The 19,071-nt window shown below is 36.9% G+C and overlaps 2 protein-coding genes across 3 annotated transcripts in view; one reads left to right on the top strand and one right to left on the bottom strand.

The window, feature by feature from the left end:
- Window positions 1-12,796, top strand: part of ATAD5 (ATPase family AAA domain containing 5) — a 35,022-nt gene extending 22,226 nt beyond the window's left edge. The window contains exons 15-23 of the mRNA XM_065909595.1: window positions 379-555; window positions 1,268-1,401; window positions 2,028-2,121; window positions 3,102-3,166; window positions 6,025-6,205; window positions 7,802-7,983; window positions 8,481-9,346; window positions 9,801-9,959; window positions 10,073-12,796. Coding sequence (XP_065765667.1) covers window positions 379-555; window positions 1,268-1,401; window positions 2,028-2,121; window positions 3,102-3,166; window positions 6,025-6,205; window positions 7,802-7,983; window positions 8,481-9,346; window positions 9,801-9,959; window positions 10,073-10,151 — 1,937 coding nt within the window. The 3' untranslated portion in view covers window positions 10,152-12,796. The remainder of the gene's footprint in view (window positions 1-378; window positions 556-1,267; window positions 1,402-2,027; window positions 2,122-3,101; window positions 3,167-6,024; window positions 6,206-7,801; window positions 7,984-8,480; window positions 9,347-9,800; window positions 9,960-10,072) is intronic.
- On the bottom strand, window positions 9,789-17,773 carry TEFM (transcription elongation factor, mitochondrial). Of its 2 annotated transcripts, XM_065909597.1 has the most exons (5): window positions 17,706-17,773; window positions 16,369-16,832; window positions 15,111-15,260; window positions 13,034-13,480; window positions 9,789-9,930 (listed from the first exon to the last, which is right to left on the bottom strand). In XM_065909597.1, the coding sequence occupies exons 1-4, from the start codon at window positions 17,734-17,736 to the stop codon at window positions 13,043-13,045; spliced, it is 1,083 nt and encodes a 360-aa protein (XP_065765669.1). In that variant the 5' UTR covers window positions 17,737-17,773; the 3' UTR covers window positions 9,789-9,930; window positions 13,034-13,042. The 2 variants fall into 2 exon arrangements, with proteins under 2 accessions (XP_065765669.1, XP_065765668.1); XM_065909596.1 differs by lacking the exon at window positions 9,789-9,930 and having other exon boundaries at window positions 12,847-13,480.
- Between the last annotated feature and the right edge of the window lie 1,298 nt (window positions 17,774-19,071).

The raw sequence follows: 19,071 nt of genomic DNA on the forward strand, positions 1-19,071 counted from the left end.
TTCCCTGACCTGGGATTGAACCCAGGCCCCCTGCATTGGGAGGGTGGAGTCTTAACCACTGGATGACCAGGGAAGTGCCCCTCTAGCTTCTTCTGACCTCTAGCACATATAGACAGAGTGAATGACGGGATTGTGAACATTATTTACTTCAAAAATGGAGAAGAGTATCTTTTCCAAATGACTGGCTTTATCTTCTCTACTGATAGGCTAACAATACAGTAATATTTGAGTGTAAAGAGTATTGACTATAAGAATGAAAAAATTTTTATATATTTGCTTTTTAACTAGTATGAGTAGAAATATACTGTGGATAACTCAATCTTGACATCTGTTTAATTTTTAGAATATTTGTTTTTAAGTGCAGTTTGTTTTTGGCAGAAAAGTTATGCTCCCCCAAGAAGGTTGTTACATCACCAAGAAAACTTCCTCCGCCATCACCACAAAGTAATGGACCAAAGCGAACACTTCCGCCTAAAACTTTGGCAAATTATTTTAAAGTGTCTTCTAAGCCAAAAAATAATGAACAAATAGGAGCACTTCCAGAAAATAATAAAGGTAAGACGCTAAATTGACAAAGAACCCCAGTACATAAACATATTTCATGAGTTCCTACTATAATTTATTAAACCTCTGAAGGTCCTACTTGTAGCAGTCTTGATACTTTGTTTCAGTTTTGATAGGGGATTTCAGTTTAAGCTTATTCTGTGGAAATAGCCAATGTTCAATCAAAAGTTGATTTGAAAGAAGATGGGGTACATATATACAATGAATATTATTCATCCCACTAAGAGAAACAAAATGGGGTTATTTGTAGAGACCTGAATGAACCTGGAGTCTCTCATACAGAGTGAAGTAAGTTAGAAAAACCAATATCGTACATTAACTCATGTATGTGGAATCTAGAAAAGTGGTACAGATGAACCTGCTTCCAAGGCAGGAATGGAGACACAGACATAAAGAGGAAACGTGTGAACCCAGCAGGGGAAGGGGAGAGTGGGATGAGCTGTGAGATCAGGATTCGCAGACACACCCTACCGTCTGTAAAATAGACAGACAGTGGGAAGCTGTGTACAGCGCAGGCGCTCAGCTCCGTGCTCTGTGACGACCTAGACGAGTGGGGTGGGGGGTGGGGTGGAGGGAGGTCCAAGGGGGAGGGGATATGTGCATACATACCGCTCATTCACTTCCCTCTACAGCAGAAACTACCTTGTAAAGCAGTTATATTTTAATAAAAAAGTTGATTTTATATAAAATATTTTATATGCAGGAATCAAAAATTCTTTTGAACGGAAACAAATCATTCAGACGAAGTCTACAAACACAACTAATTCAAATGTCAGAGAGTTTGGGGCCGAGGAACCCAACAGGAAAAATGCAACATCCCTCATTCTTTTTGAGGAGGTAGGTTTACAGAGGTATGCATTTGTGATATCTCCTGATAAAAGCTTATTCTAGAGGTTACTATATATTTTACTCTGACGATCTGTAGAACACCCAAGAAAGTCAGGAATAACTGTATCTATGACCCGGGTTCAATCCCTGGGTTGGGAGGATCCCCTGGAGAAGAGAATGGCAATCCACTCAAGTATTGTGGCCTAGAGAATCCCGTGGACAGAAGAGCCTGGCGGGCTACAGTCCATGGGGTTGCAGAGTCGGGCACGACTGAGTGACTAACATTCATTTCAAATTAAAGTGAATGAAACTGTCAACCATAGAAGAATTTTTCAGGAACATGATTCATGCAATTCGATTACTGTTTAGAGTTTGTAGAATTATACTGTCCCATACTTATCCAATTATATTAATAGGTGACTATATGTCTTTGGTTTTAATGTTTGATAATTTCTTTACTCTTTTAATAGTGTAAGATATTGTAAGTGCTCAGCGTGGTGGGAAGTCACACTGTTTACAAATTCATAAATTTTGTCTCTGACATATAGTGTATCTACTGTGTATACATAACTGATATTCAAGTAAGTGTATTGTTACTCACTATGTCAATATCCTAATAACCATTTTGTTCTTAGGTTGATGTCATTTTTGAAGAAGATGCTGGATTTTTGAATGCAGTCAAAACATTCATGGCAACCACGAAGAGACCTGTAATCCTCACGACAAGTGGTAGGTAACCAGTGATTTTACAATTAATCACTTTCAGTTAAAATATTTGGGGAAAGCTTCTAATTTTGGTTAGATATGTTGCTTTAGAAGTCTGCTGGCAAATTAAATTGGTTGTTTTTTGCCTAAAGTGAGGAGGCTTTCTAGATCATTTTTATTAATCAACTAAGAATTATTCAAATTTGCAATTGATTTGTAGCCTTGAGTAATTATAAAACTTAATATATTAACTTGCAAATAGCAATGACTTTAAAAAATGAGTACTACTTTGAATTACTGTGTTGGGGTGTTAGATATTTAGGATGCCAACAACAGCCTACACAGATAGAGAAATTTATGGACAAGCTGGTGAAGGGGTTTGGGGAAGGAAAATAACAAATCTTTCTCTTTATCTCGCCCTCATACCTATAATTAGGTTACCAAACCTCATTTACTGGTCAGGATTTTTTATGGAACCTAACTTTTCTGCAATTTCTTAATATTGAACTTGGCCATTCCTTAGCCCCTGATAATGTTTCCTATGGATTAATTGCATATTTTAGCTGAAGTCAGCCATCATCAGCCTTACAGAATTGGTCCCCTTTTCTTCATAATTAGAATTTGGTTTTTAATTTTAAAATTTCATACAATATTTTTCATTATATATATTGTATTATAATATTTTCAATATTTGTTATTGCAGATATTCAGAATGTCTCTACTATGGATTTTTGTAGGAAAATGTGTTTGTGTTAGACTCTACTTAGAAATTAATGGCCCATTTAATAGTTAATGATTGTACTCTAAAAATATCAATAAAACATATTAATCACAAGTGACTTGGTAGTTTAAAAGGTCAAGGTAGAAATATAGTTCCTTAATGATTTATAATTTGTATGATGTTTTCATTACTGATGAAATATAGGATACTTTCATAAAAAACATATGACTAGAGAAAGTACCTTAGTGGTTTTAATGTTTAAAAATATGTTTTTTCACTATAGATCCAACATTTAGTTTAATGTTTGATGGCTGCTTTGAGGAAATTAATTTTAATACTCCTTCACTGGTAAGCTTTGAATTTTGATGATCATAAATTATATGTCACAATTACATAACAAGTAATTTATTATAATATTTAGCTATATTTTGACTATTAAGGGGTATGTTAACATTTTTGAGTTTTAGGAGACTTCTAATTTTTTTGTTTTAACTTAAAAATTTTTTTTCAAAATTTGAATATTCAAATTTTTGCTAGACTCTAATGTTCTTTAATTCTTTTTCATAGTAACCAGTGCTTTTTTAAGGTAAAATTTACATAGTTAAATTGCACTTAAGTATAGAAGTTGAAAAATATGAACAGAGATAAACATCCATGTAACCATCATCCAGATCAAAATATAGAACATTTCCTTCACCTCAAAAAGTTCCCTTGGACCTTTTTTAGTCAGCACTTCCCTCTCCACCAGAGATAACCACTATTCTAATGTGTATTAACTCAGATTAGTTTTGTCTGTTATGAAACTTTATGCTTTAATTTTCAAATTCTTTGTGTTTGCATACATTATAAACTCCTCGATACAATGGTCTGTTTTTTTGCTTTAGCTGATCATATATATTTTAAAGAAATTAAGAAGGTAAAAAGTCAAGTTTCTGTTTACCTGTTTAATTTTGTATGTTCTTAATTTCTTTATGAAGATCTGAGTTTTTCTTTGGTTTTGTTTCTCTTTAGCCTCAAGAACTTCATTAGCAATTCTTACAGAACAAGTCTGCTGGCAGTGGATTATATTAGATTTCTTTCAGTTTTTCTTTCACTACTTTAAACATATCATTTCATTGAGTTTTGGTCACCACTGTTTCCTTTATGTCCCAGCAATTTAAACAGATTTTTAAAATTTATGTTTCTGCCCCATATGTAATGTGTCATTTTCTTCTAGATGCCTTCAAGATCCTCTCTTTAACTTTAGTTTCCAGTGGTTTTCTTGTGATGTTCCTAGGTATTATTTTTCTTCATATTTAACCTGCTTGTTATTCTTCATTATCTATTATCCTTAATTATATGTCATTCTTCCAATTCGGGAACTTTGTAGGCTTATTTTTCCAAATTTATTTTATTTTCATTTTCTCTTTTTCCCTTCTGGGGATTTAATTACAAGAAGGTTGGACATTTACATTGACCCGCATGTCACTGAGATGTGCTGTTTCTTCCCCACGCCACCCCCTCAGGTTTTTTTTTTTCTGTTTATACTTCTGATTTGGTGATTTATATTGATTTATCTTCAAGTCTATGACCTTTTTTTCCTGCCATCTTTGTTTTCCCATGAGGTCCATCCACAGAAATCTTTATTCTAATATTACATTAATTTTTAGTTTTATAAGTTCTTTTTGCTTCCTTTTTATGGATTCTATATTTCTGTTGAAATTTCCTACTGTTCATTATAAGCATGTTTTCCTTAAGCATAGTTTTACTAGCTGTTTTAAAATTCTTTCTTGCTAATTCCAGCTTTGTCATCTTGTGATCAGTCTGTACTTGATTGTCTTGCCTCTGAGGTATTGGTTACTTTTTCCTCTTTCTTTGTATGTCTAGTAATTTTAGATTTTTATCTTGTACTTTGTGAATGAAATATTGTACATTGTGAATGTATATATATATATATTCTGGACTCTTTTTTTGTTCCTCTGAACAAGTATTCTGTTCAATTCTTTTAGTTTTAGCTGGGCTGCTTTAAAACAAGCTCACACACATGAACTTCAAGTATCAACATTAAGCATTGCGTTCTTTTTTTTTTTAAGCATTGCATTCTTTAGAGCTAGGATTTCTGTTTCTCTGCTTTCGTGGACCTCCCCCTCACTTTCTAGCTGCTGTGAGTTTTAGCTACCACTGTTACAGCCTGCACTCAGTCAAAAATAAATTTTAAAAGGTGTGGTGGGGATTCACCCAAGGCCATTTCATTTGTCCAAGTGTTGATTTCCCTTTGATTTTCTTCTACCTTTGGTTATTCTCTTGTTCATTCAAATAATTGACTTTTTATATTTTCTTAGGTTGATTATAGAACTTATAGTTATTATTGATGGCAAGGTTTGTCTTATACTAAGTACTCTTTTGTTATTGAAAGGAGAATTCCTGGTCTGTGGGAAGAAGTCCCAGATGTGTACAAGAATAATACATATATATAGAATAAAGTCAAAGATACCATAGGGAAAAATGTTTTTAATTGTCTTGTTTATTATAATGTATAAATGCTAGTAGTCTTGTAATTATCTGTGAACTGTGAATATAATTTTATATGTTTTAGCTTTTCAAGGTAAAAAGCTTTCCATAAACAATAAGAGAATTATATTGTTTTACAAAAAATATAGCAAATTAATTGTACACTAAATAAAATTTAAAAGTAAACTTTGTACATTTACTGCTAACAAATATCATGTATTTAAAATTTTTTCTTATATTTCGCATTTACATACATTTATTCTTTTATGCATGCATTGATATAATTTACTAAGTCTGGTTTTCAAAAGTTATACAGTAAGTACTTTTCTTCCTGTATAGTATAATATTCATATTTATCATTTTAATGGCTGTAAATGTTCCATCAGGTTGTACCATTGATCCTAAGGGACTGTCTTAAGGTTTAGTAAGATTGCCTTTAGTATTCAGGTTGGAGAATGTCCCGTTTGAAAAAAACCAAGATACAGTCTTGCTGTCTCATACTATATACAGTTAATGAAAGCAGTATATATAGATGCTTTTAATTTGGTAACATATTTCCTTATATTTTTCAGTCAGTCTCAATAAGAATTAAGATGTTTAAAATTTTAGCGAGATGTGGCTTTTTGTTGGAGTATTGAGGTATTTCCGTTAACTCTTCCGTTGACCATGTTTCTTTCCTCTCTCCCTTTCGCCCCCTCGCCTCCCCCTCACCCCAGCTAAATGTTGCCAGCTACCTACAGATGATCTGCTTGGCTGAAAATTTCAGAACTGATGCAAAGGATTTTGTAACACTGCTAACTGCAAATGCTTGCGATATCAGGAAAAGTATCCTTTACTTACAGTTCTGGATTAGAAGTGGAGGAGGATTTTTAGAAGAAAGGCCATTATCTCTTTGTCGTAAGTTGCTTTGTTAGAAAGGAACTTTCTCTTATGGGATTCTATATTAAAATATATGCTGTACCAAAATATTTGAAAAACTAAAAAATTTTGAGCATTGGGGTATCGTGTCAATATTAAAATAAACATATATACACCAACTTTGTTCCTGAAAGTTTTGTAAGCATTAAATGTCGGTATTTACAATTAAACTGACTCTGAGACAAATGGTTACTTGTACATTTATAAACATATAGTTTCTTATAAATAAATAGAATTATATTATTTAGAAGCTTCCTTTTTTCACCTATTAAAAAATGTATTGGTGATTTTTCCATATGTAAATTATTTTTAGATGGCTGTATTGTAATTTCCCTGTTAGCTTCTTTAATAGCCTATAATCCTGTCTTTCCTAAGAATTCTGTTATTTCAAAAATGCTTTATTTCTTATCAATCTTCAGTGATTGCTATCTAATTCAAGTCACAGACATTTTCTGATAACTTTCTTCATGCCAGGTCCTGTGTTTATATGAATAAGACATGGTTCTTTCCCTGAAGAAGTTCATAGTCTGTGGTTTCCATGCTCCGTAGTCACAGTTCTATAGTTACAGATCTTGCTCTGGGAAATATACTAATATTTAAATTTTAAAAAGGTGAAGTTCTGTTATATTAAATCCCTTATCACTTTTTCAATTAGTTCAGAATTTAGTATCTTATTCTTTTCAAGTGTTTATTAATAATTCAATTTAAGCTGGCAGTTTCACTATTTCTTAGAAGTAAATATGATAAATAAGACGTGAAATATCCTATTATGAACAAAATAGTTAATAACTTTCACCATATTACTGGATATAAAATGCAGTACCAAGAACTTTAACATTATTTATTTTCTTGAAGATCTTAAATGCATTTCATCTTGTCTTAAAAACACACATACATACACACAGATATATACTCAATGGAAATCAAATGGTAGAGAAATATATAACATAAAAAGTAAAAAATCTTCCCCACTTCTTAAAGGTAGCTACTGTTAGACCTTTATCGGGCATATACAAATATTACTGCCTACTTATTTAGCAAAATTACCAGCACTATGTATAGTTAAATAATTTGCTTTTCTTTTATTTGACAGTTTATTGTCAGTATATAGTTCTAGCCCTCTTTTTCTCAACTGCATGCTATTCTGTAATATAGAGGTAACATAATTAACCATTACCTACTAGGCAACATTTAAGTCATCTTCAGTTTCTCATTAACGTATGCAGTGATTATCTTTTTAATTTTTCCCAATTTAAAAGGTGAAAAATGAATATCTTAATTTCCATGATTATTGGTGAAATTGTACATCTTTTTACAGTTTATTAGATATTTGTGTGTCCTTGCACTTTTTTCAGTTGGATTGTTTGTAAGCTCACCCCACATCCCACCTCCACTTAATTTATGTAGAAATAATGTTTGTATTGTTCTCTTTGTGAATTAGATACACAGATGGAGAATAACAAAATGAGGATTAGGTTGAGAAAAATGCCAAAGGATCTTGGGTGTTAAAATAATTGCTTGTTACAGTCTGATAAAAATATGGATACTCAACTTTTTCTTTTACTAATTTTCTAGGAGGAAATAGCAGAAATGTACCACTTGTTTGTTCTGAAGATGACCCTGATTTCAAAAATACCCCTAGAAATACGAAAAGGAGTCCAGCAGGCCTTCCCAGATGTGACACCGGTTGTGCCGAGACCTTGTTCGGCCTTAAGAACATTTTTTCCCCATCTGAGGACTTGCTTTCATTTTTGAAGGTATGTTCAGCGTCTGGTTTGGAATATTTATGTTCTTTTTCATCTTCCCAACACTCACTTATATCTTTTGAATCTAAGGTTAATTGTAATTTACCAATAATTTTTATAGGCTTCAGGTTGCTGATTTTAACACATTGTACCACTTTAACAAATGGTGCATAGGCATTGCTTTAAATATATATTATAGAATATAGAACTTAAAGATATTTCAGATTAAAAAAAGTTTCAGAATAGTAGTTTTTAAACAAATGAACTGCTAATTATTGAATTAGGGTATATATTGACAATTAGAGAATTTAATTCTTCAATTTAACACTCCAAATTTTTTAGACTCATAATACTGTTTTGATGTATTGAGGAAGTGTAAGTTAATAAAATTATGAAGGGTAGAGACTCATTACTTTGAAGATAGACAGGAATGACACTATTCATATGGGTAGAAAAATGTTCAGACTGGGTACTGGTATAACATTTCTTTACTCACAACTGTTTTTCAGCACAAAATCAGAACAAAGGAAGAACGGCGTAAGCTCATCCACCTTCTTACAGAATTCCAAATGCAGAATGTGGATTTCTTATACAGTAATCTCGAGTTCATTCTGCCACTACCTGTTGATATCATTCCAGAAACAGAAAACTCTTCTGGTTCATCAATAAATGTGGACACCAGAGCAGCAACAGAAAACATGAGATGTCTTGCTGGGACACCTTTTGAAGGAGAGAAGCCTTTGAAAAAATCACCAAAAAAGAAACATAAGAAAAAGATGGTAACTTTAGAGGACAGTGACTTATTTGACAGTGAATTGGACATTTCTGATGAATGTATTAGTCTTCCCTCTGCATCTTCTTCAAATTTAGAAGAAAGGAAATCCAGAGATAAAGAAAGCAATCCAGAGACAAAGAAACCAAACAAATGTCTAGAGTCAAACGTTGAATCTATTCCTCGTCCTCCTATAACACCAGCAGAAAAAAAATGTTCTGTCCTTGTTTCTCACTGTTTAAATTCTCTCACTGAGTTCGTGGACAACATGTCCTTCTTAGATGCCCTTCTAATGGATGTACGGGAACAGAGGGGGTTAGGTAAAGATGATTTTGGTTGGACAAATGGAAAGGTTAAAAGTGGACTTTGTGATGAGTTTAGTCTCGAGAGTAGTGATGGATGGACTTCTCAAAGATCTGGAGAAATAAAGGCGGCTGTAGAAGCTCTCAGCTTTACTAAATGTTCTTCTGCTATTTCAAAAGCATTGGAAACGTCTCTGAATTCTTGCAAGAAATTAGGAAGAGATCCCACAAGAGAGCTTACTTTTTATATTTCTCAAAGACGCAACAATGTACGCTTCAGTCAGTCTGCAGCTAATTTAGAGTAAGTCTTCTGTTTACTTTTTATTTTTCAATAATAAATGGTAAAGGGGAAGTTATCAGTTTCTTTCTCTTACTAATTTTGAAATGCTGGGCTTTATTGATCAGGTAAGCCCCTAATATTGTAGCTTCTAAGGAGACAGTTAAGGAGACCAGCCTGATTTCTGGGAAGAGAAATAATGAGAGATTGGGGGCAGGGGGAGTAGATCTGGAAGACTCATGGATCACAGGGAAGGGGTCTGGATTTGCTGTGCAGACAGCAGGTGGCCAAGAAAGTCTTTTCAGTTTGGAAGTGACTGATGTGCTGAAAATGGTACAGGAGGTTCATCTGGAATAGTTAATCTAGTCTAGACTAGAATCAGGGTGGAGCAGAGACCAGAAGCTGGTTGTGTTTGAGACTGTTGCATTTTTATTGGACATTAAAAACCAAAAGGTAATGCATTACTTTTAATTTACAGCAGTGCTTGGCAGAGGGTAGCAGTCATCAAAAGTGTATTTTCCAGCCGATCTCTTCTGAGCCTGGGTAATAGACAAGCTAGTATAATTGAATACTTACCAACTCTTCGAAACATCTGTAGGACTGAGAAGCTAAAGGAACAAGGAAAAAGTAAAAGAAGGTAAAGTTTCTTATAAAAAGAACATTTGACATAGCTGTTTACAGATTGACAAATATTCTTATCTGATGGAACTATTAATATTTAAATTGTATTTTTCCTTGTAATTTTGACAGATTCCTACACTATCTTGAAGGAATTCATCTTAACATTTCAAAAGAGACTATGAACACTTTGGCAGCTGACTTCCCTTAATAGTCTACATTAACAATGCCTTCTACGGAGTCTCACGTGGATCTCAAGATACATTTTTATATTGATTTTCATGGGAGTGTTTATTTCTCTTAATGTACATTTAAAACAGACTACTTGTATAATTTTATTAGTGTGTAAATATTTAAAATGAAAAAATTGGAGTTAGAGATTATTTATAACTATGGTAGTATTTTTTTTCTGTATTTTTTTGCATTACCTGATTTAGCTCTGTTGGAGTATGTGTGGGGGTTGTTTCTAGAAGGTAGAGTTCCCTAAATATTTCTAAAGGTGCTTCAATGCCAAACTAACCTACACCTTCTCCCTTTCTCGTGACCCTCAATCCACTTCTCTCCAACCAAGTGTCAGCACCCTGTCAATTTGTGAATGTGAATCACCCAGGTGATGATCTTTTTAAAAATAAGTTTACACAATCCAGAATATGAAATAGCATGGACAATAGTAAGAAAACTTCCAAGGAAAGAAATTTTGTATCAGTTTTCAAAAAGTAAGTTTTTCCTGATAAATTTATTTTTAGTGTGCTCATCCAGGATATGTTACCATGTGAATCACTGAATACTGAGAAGGTGAAGTCAAGATTATGAATTGTAGTTTTCATAAATCTTTTTTTAGCAACAGTACAAATGTGATATCTTGTATATTTTGATAGCTCAAATAGTTTGTCTTGTACATTTTTCTTGTATTTTTATATCATTGATGTTTTATTTCATAAAGATATTAATATAAATATTCTGGACAAACTGCTGTTCATTCATACTATAACAGGATTCTTCTCTAGGCTTTCTACATGATAGCCATTTCCACTTAAGGTTATATTTTTGGAGAAAGTCTCTGTTTTTAATTATAAGATTTTAAAATTTACAACATTTCAAGTAAAATCATTTTTACAATCAGATAATCAGGGGTATCTGAAAATAGTTTCCTATTTCAAGTGTTTATATTATATATTAGCTTAACATTCAGTTACATTATCTGGTGAATTATGTTTTCACTTCAAAAGGTAAGGATCCTAATTTTCTACAGGTAAAAAACATAGACATATACCTGTGTACAAAATGTTTTTACCTCTTACAATATTTTTTCAATATATCTTTCCTTGTATTGCTAGTACATTGATTTAATTAAAGGCTAAAGGTAAGACTATGCAATATTTAAACGGGAGTTTCAGATGAAATCATCTGGGTAGTATGGATATTGAGTAGTTTCGGACATGGCTCTATCTTATAGATTTTGTCCCTATACAAAAGAGAATCGATCTAAGGCACCTTTTTATTTTTTTAAAGTATATGGATTTATTTTTTCTACTGAATACAAGAGTCCACTACCTGTAGAGCATTTACCAGTTAATTTGGTCTTTAGTTATTAGAAAATTCTGACAGTTCTCATCAATTGAGGAGCTAAAGTAAAATTAACTCCATAGAATTGTATTTAAATGACCAAAAATCAAGAAATGAAAGCAGCATTTTCCTCCTTAGTATGGACACAGGTAATAGCTTTTTTCTTTTTTTCAGGTTTAGCATATTTGGGGGGAATACTTTCTCAGTTCTTAAAGGTGATAAATACCTGTAAGACTTAAGATTTGCTTTTGTGATAAAAGTAACCACATTTTGATGACTTTTCAGTACCTAGCGTCTTATCCTTTAAATGTCTGAGTTGAATGCATTTTCACCACAGCTATCCCCAGAAATAGGTGAGAAGGAGAATGCCGCCCACCTGGCCTGACCGACTGAGTGGTTGGTGACGCTGTTTTCCAGAGCACAGCACAGAGGCAAACGAGGCGGCCTGGGGGAAGAGTGATTTCAGACATGTATTGGAGATATCTGCAACGATTCCCAGGTGGAGATGCGTCTGTATACAGTCACAGAGGTAGAGATTTACAGCGTGCATGGCTGCAGGTCTGGAGTGCACATTAAAGTGCCTGGGGAATTGGAGGCGCTGGCAGGGAGGACGTTCATGTATATTATTATCTGATTATTTGGATTTTTTTTTTCAACAAGTATACTTCACTTTTAAAGGAAAGAAAAGACAATGCTTTGACATCAGGGTGACTTGGGTTCAGCGTAAGTGAGATAAAGGAGGGCCTGAGTTTAAGCAAAATGGAGAGATATGGGGAAAAAAATTAAGTGCTACTTTTCTGAGAAGATGGTCTGTTGAGTAAAATATTTCAAAGTTTAAAAATGAGCCTGCACAAAATTCTGTAAAGCAATTACCCTTCAATTAAAAAAGTTTTAAAAATGAGCCTGTTGGGCTTCCCCGATGGTCCAGTGGTTAAGACTCCATGCTTCCACCGCAAGGGGCACAGGTTTGACACCGGGTCGGGGATCAGATACCTCACACACCACATGGTGCGGCAACGAAAAAGAGAGCCTGTTAAACAAAACTTGTCTGGTGCTTAATAGACTGAGCTGATAAAGTGCCTTCTAAGGCCATCAAACCACACTGTACTCACAGAGCAAGAGGAGGACTCGACAAGTTGCATTATCAATTATATTTAGCTTTATTCCCACGATGAGCACCATCCAGAAAATTCATTAGTCCTTATTTTAACAATATAATGCAAATCTTTTAGTATAGATGGCACTTGCCTTTCAAGGAAGATAACTTTGTTTCCTATTTTGGATGTTTAAGGAACATCATATTTTTTAACACTTAAACCTGAGAGGCACAGAATCTCATATTGATTTAGCCTTGGTTTATTATTGTGTAAACCATTCAAGAGCCAAAAGTCTGACTTTAAACATCTAAATACATTCAAACGTGTGTTTTCTTCTCTGTTAACATGGATGTTGAAAACAGTTGCTTTTACAACTTAGGAGCTAATAAATATAAATTCACAGAATATTAACACCATGTAACATACTAACCTCAGAATTTTAAGATTCAGTATTAAGAACAGCCAGTTCATAGAAGGCAATAGCTTGTAATAATGAATCATATAACTCCTCCACTCTGTTGTATTCGGTAGATGAAAACATCTGCCTGTAGCGGACTATCTTCTCAGGTGGGAAGAACACCCGAGGCTCATCTCTCAGGACAGACTCTGAGAGGAGCTGCTTCACCACCTCTTTCCCACTAGTCCGTGTGTCCCCAATCATCAGCTCAAAATGCTTCCCCACTGCGTTTCGATTCATGCTCAGCACCTGATGACGGCCGTCCTGGGCAAACGTTGTATTCAGTAAGGCGTACAGCATGGCTTCTGTCATGTGAAAATGTAACAGCACAGGAAACAGAGATGGGTTCTGAAATGAAGGTCCTGTTTTTTCCAGAACATAGAAATCCGCTTTAGGCATCTTTGAAATGATTGACGAAATCTTTGGGAGGCAAAAAAGGTAAAACGAGTGAACAGGGCAACTAGGCCGGTGCATCCTAGGGCCCATGCTCTGCAACAAGAGAAGCCGCCGTAATGAGAAGCCTGAGCATGCCAACTAGAGAGCAGCCTCTTGCTCGCGGGAACTAGAGGAAGCCCACACGCAGCAATGAAGACCCAGTGCAGCCAGAACAAATTAAGAATTCATCGAGTTTTATTGTTAAGGCCTCCATCTCTGTCCCACTTCTGTTTGTTAAACATGTGACTTCCATTATATTGCCGTTGACAATTTTGAAGTAACTGACACAGACTTTTATGGAGGAGTAAGGATAGCCAAGTTCTTCTGGTTCTAGCAGGAACAAGCTGAGCTAAAACAAGCCAGTTAATCCTCCTAATTACTAGTTTCTTCATCTGTGCAATGGGCTTCATAATCCCTAAGATCTATACTGCCTTTAAAACTGGACAAAATTGTCTTATTTACCTTTTAAAAATTTCTAGGGTAGCATATAGGGTTGGAATGACTAGCCTAGACTCAATCACCTCTGCAACTGACTAATCACGTCAGATGGTTGATTGAACCAGTTTTTATCAATATAATCAGGATGAACATTACTGCCCATCTCACCAGATTCTGAAGACTCAAATGAGACAATAAATAATAGTGTGTGAAGAACAAGCTTTATAAATATGGTGCAGAGCCAGAAAGATAAAAACCAATACAGTATACTAACGCATGTATATGGAATTTAGAAAGATGATAATGATAACCCTATATGCAAAACAGAAAAAGAGACACAAATGTACAGAACAGACTTTGGGACTCTGGGAGAAGGCGAGAGTGGGATGTTCAGAGAGAACAGCATTGAAACAAGTATACTATCAAGGGTGAAAAAGATCACCAGCCCAGGTTGGATGCATGAGACAAGTGCTCAGGGCTGGTGCACTGGGAAGACCCAGAGGGATGGGATGGGGAGGGAGGTGGGAGGGGGGATCGGGATGGGGAACACATGTAAATCCATGGCTGAGTCATGTCAATGTACGGCAAAAACCACTACAATATGGTAAAGTAATTAGCCTTCAACTAATAAATGGAAAAAAAAATGGTGCAGAAATTTCTTAACATTGAGAACAGTATACTTGACCACTGATTTTCTCAGGATCGACCTTTGATTCATAAGGCATTTCTTAAAATAAATTGTTCAGTTTTTAAACAGATCATAAGTGAGGACTTCCCTGGGGGTCCAGTGGTTAAGAATCTGCTTGCCCATGCAGGGGACACGGGTTCGATCCCTGGTCCAGGTAGGTCCCACGTGCCGTGGAGCAGCTAAGCCTGTGGGCCGTAACTGTTGATACCTAGACCCTGTGCTCTGCAACAACAGAAGCCACTGCAATGACAGGCCCACCCACCGCATCTAGAGAAAGACTGCACACAGCAGTGAAGACCCAGCACAGCCAAAAAATAATAAGTTTTTTAAAAATTAAAAAAACAGAAGCGATGGAAAACACAATAGGAACAGGTGAGTCTTAAATACCCAAAGAAAATCCATCCTCACTATTTTATTTCATCCCTTTTAGGACTAAAAGATTCACAGGGAGCTCCAGCAGGTCAGGACTTGGAGGTGCAACTGCCTTACCTCTTCTAAATAGACAGATGATAGGTATGATCCTTTCATCAATTGGCAATATTCGGTTTGCTGCCAGTCCAGCACTGCCAATTTACGATCGAGGTGAGCCCAGGCAATTCTTCGAGTACCAGAAACAATGGATACAATACTATTAACTGCCTGAAACAAAAAAGGCTGGTTTAATTATAAGTGTGAACATTTTAACAGACATAAGATTTACGATACAAACTCAGAAATCCTAATTAGTTTATGTGATAGAAATAATATGTACAGTTTATGAACTAAGAATTATTAAAGAGTTATTATTAAAAGGTAACCAGCAGTAGTCAGTTTACAGACAGAACTTTTACTTGTTCTCAGCACCTAGCTCAAAGCAAGTGTTCAGATATTCGGATGTTGCTGGGGAATGTGCTAGATACTGGGAAACAAGGGACATGACCCTGCATTATAAGAAATAGCACCATACAAGTACAGTGTAGAGGAGAAATGGCCAGGAAGACTTACTGGAGGACTAGAAGACTGAGTAAAACGGTAACATGAATTATTTCACCCAGATGTCTGCAGATATAGGCTGACACCTCTCAGACAGTGGAATAAAGAATGCACGTGGCAAAAGGGCAGACGGGTGGGTAGATTTCTGCAGAAGGTAACTTCCTTTATCCTGAGAGCTACTGGAAGCCACCAAAGCATACAATATTCAGGTGTAACAGATTTATGTTTCAGAAAGAACAGGACAGCTGTGAGAAAAGTGGATGGGAGGTGACTAGACTAGGGAGAAAGATCTGTTAGGTACTTGTTACACAATGAAGTTTCAAGAATCTTATTAGTCACAGTGAGAAGCACAAACAGATTAAAAGCAATAGGAGTATAACTGGTATGTGGAATAGAGGAAACGAAAACAGCCAGGTAACTCCACATTCCTTCTACATAAGTCCTGCACAGACCTACTTCTCTACATGAACTATCCTTTCTTCCTAAAATGCCTTCCTCCTCCTACTAGCCTAGCTCTCTCCAGGATCCAGGCTGAGTTTTTCTAGTAAACATTCCCCAACACACAATTCTCTCCACTAAATTGCCAATTTACTACCTGTACATCTCATGTCTTTGAGAATAACTATAAATAGATTGTTTATGTGTGTATCCCTGGGTCCACAGGACTAAACTATAATTGCCAGAAGAACCCTGTCTTGGTGCCCAGAATAGGACTTTGCAAAGTAGGTGGTCAAATATTTAGGCAGTAAAAGAGACATTAAGAAAAAGAGTGTACCTTAACTCTCTCTCTCTCTATTTCTGGTTTGATGAGCTTTCTCAAGAGCCGACTTTCCTGTAACTTCTTTTTTTTCCCTTCGGTCTCTGGATTAAGAATGGAGTTACAAACTTGAATGGTGATTTTATACTGGAACAAGGGCACATTCATTAAACTCTCCAAATTCGGAAATGGTCCAAACTTTTCTCTGTGTTCTACAATATTGAGGGACTTTTTTCCACGAAGCAATTTGAAAGCTTCAAGTTCTTTATTCGATGCTGTATTCAACACATGCAAGATGGAAGCCTGCTGTTCTGAAGAGAAGAGCTTGTCCAGTGTCTTTCCAGACTCCTTTGCAGTCTCATCAGAAAAATCGACATGGGGAATGATTTTCTTTGGTGCAGTGGATTCTTTCCGACAGCAGGAATTATGTAGGGCCTGGAATAAAGAGTACCCTAATGGAAGTGGAAAACATCTCCATCTCCCTAAAAGAAAATTTTAGCAAAAGGTAAGTTGGACGTTAGTTACTTTTAGCATTATTTGTGGCCCAACCAGGGCCTTTGCAAAGTGATACCGCCTTTCCCATAATTTAAGAACTATCCATAAGAGATATAGTCTGATTTTTGTGGCTAACAAACCTAAATTTTACTGCATATAAATCTTATGTCCAATAAGAAGCATGTATTTAAACCGATTATTTCCAACTTGAACGTTTTTAAAATTTTTAACCTTAGAGAAATTTTCTTGCAATTAACTGATATTTTAAACAATATTTATCTTCACTAGTTTCTTTCTCATCTAGTGGAGCCAAATAAAACTAAATTTTAGAGAATTCCCTGACGCTGGAGTGGTTGGCGCTGTCACTGCCAGAGCGGGGGATTCAATCGCCGGGCGGGGAACCAAGATCCCGAAAGCTGCACAAAGCGGATAAAATAAAACTAAATTTTACCCGTTTACAAGAAATGTTTTAGCTGAATGGTAAATTTAAGAGCGGTTTTTATTTTCTTTTGTACACTTTATCACGATTTCTACCATAAGTCTACAAAGAAGAAAACACATACAAAAAGCAACTCTGTAAAACCAAGGGAAAGTTCTACATTGCGGTTTCGGGACAATAATGAATCCAGAAGTAAGCAAGCAGCCGTCAGACAGTGGACCCTCTGCCCTCGGCCAGAGTCGCTCGTGGACCCTTAACCCAGGGAAAGGAATTACAAGCGCTCCGAAGCTCGGCGACCAGAACCGCCCCGTCTCCTCGGCAGAGTCTCCAAGAGGGAGACCTGGACACGGGACCTGAGAAGGTAAATACGCCAGGCGCTAAAAGCATACGGCAGATTCACCCAGTATTCCAGGTACCCTACCTCCCGCCAAGAGGAGACTAGGTACGTTCATCCTCCACGCTAAAGCAGTAGGTTCCCACGGTCCAGTCTTCCCCACGGACTTCCGGTTCCTGCGTGCTTCGCCCCAAAGCGCCCGGCCTTTCAAAGGTTCCGGCGGAAGCGGCGTTCCGGCCCGCCACTAGGGGCTTCCAGCTGGGCTGCGGGCAGCCGCTTCGTAGAGCCTCGATGCAGACTCCGTGGGTGTAGTAGTGCCGGGATCCGGAGCTCCCAGCTGCGCCGTAGGTTCTTTCCTCTGCATCCGGAAAACGGCCTCGCCCACTGTGGCCCCTGAAGGTAGCAGGGCCGTATCTCTGGGAAGAGAACGCCTGGGCCGATTTTAGCTTGTAGTTGGCAAGATCCCTCCTTTGGGTAGCCTCCCTGGGTTTGGATCCAGGCATCTAGATTGGTGAACTCCTATCCGGGACTCTGTCTGGGGCGCAAGGAGGAGAGCTGGCGGGGGAACGTAGGCAGGAACATACATAACCAATACCCCAGGTAGAATGGACTACCTGGGACAAGTGCGAGGTGGTGTTTCAGGAGCCCAGCAAGCTGAAGACAAGCTCCAGGAAGGGAGCCGTAGGAGGAAGTGGCTTTAGCACTGGGCTTCAAAAATATCCCCTGTGGAAGGGATGGATGCAGATCAGGCTGGCACCAAAAATGTTTGTAAGGTAACTGGAAACCACCTGGACTTTTGTAGAGTCAGACTTGAGGTATGTTTCTGAAAAACTGACCATACGTTGAAGTGTGAAGCTCAATTAGAGGTAACAAAGTGTATCTGGAAGCTAGTGTATCCTCAAGGCATAGGCAACCGTCAGGAATTGAACCTGGGCAGTTGTGTGATCAGGCAATGCTGGATGGCTGTTTCTTGCTCTTTGTACACTCACTGCTAGAACAGTCCCCGCTTCACCTACACCACGCTCACTTGACTGATCATCCCTCCTAGTCATAGAACCTAATGAGTAAATGCCTATGTACCTGCCCCCCGCCCCAGCTAGTTTTTCTTAATCTATAGCTCAAAACATCTCTACTAGGATAGTTTATCAAAGGGGTGGTGAGGGGCATCCTGCTTCCCTGGTTTCCGGGCAACCTGGGGTCATTTCCCCCACACTTAGTGAAGACAGGTTGCCTTGTCCTGCCTGCCAACATGCAGTGCCTCTCCAGAACCCTTTTGTTTCAGACGTGTAAGATTCCTTATCCATGAAACCACTGATGTCTCTGTTGCTGACTCTGGGCTCTTTCACGAAAGATGCATGGTATGATGTGTGTCCTCAGTTGTGTCTGACTCTTTGCAACCTCATGGACTGTTTGCAACCCACCAGGCTCCTCTGTCCATGGGATTTTCCAGGAA

Source organism: Muntiacus reevesi, chromosome 18, assembly GCF_963930625.1.
Source record: "Muntiacus reevesi chromosome 18, mMunRee1.1, whole genome shotgun sequence".
Taxonomy (NCBI): Eukaryota; Metazoa; Chordata; class Mammalia; order Artiodactyla; family Cervidae; genus Muntiacus; species Muntiacus reevesi.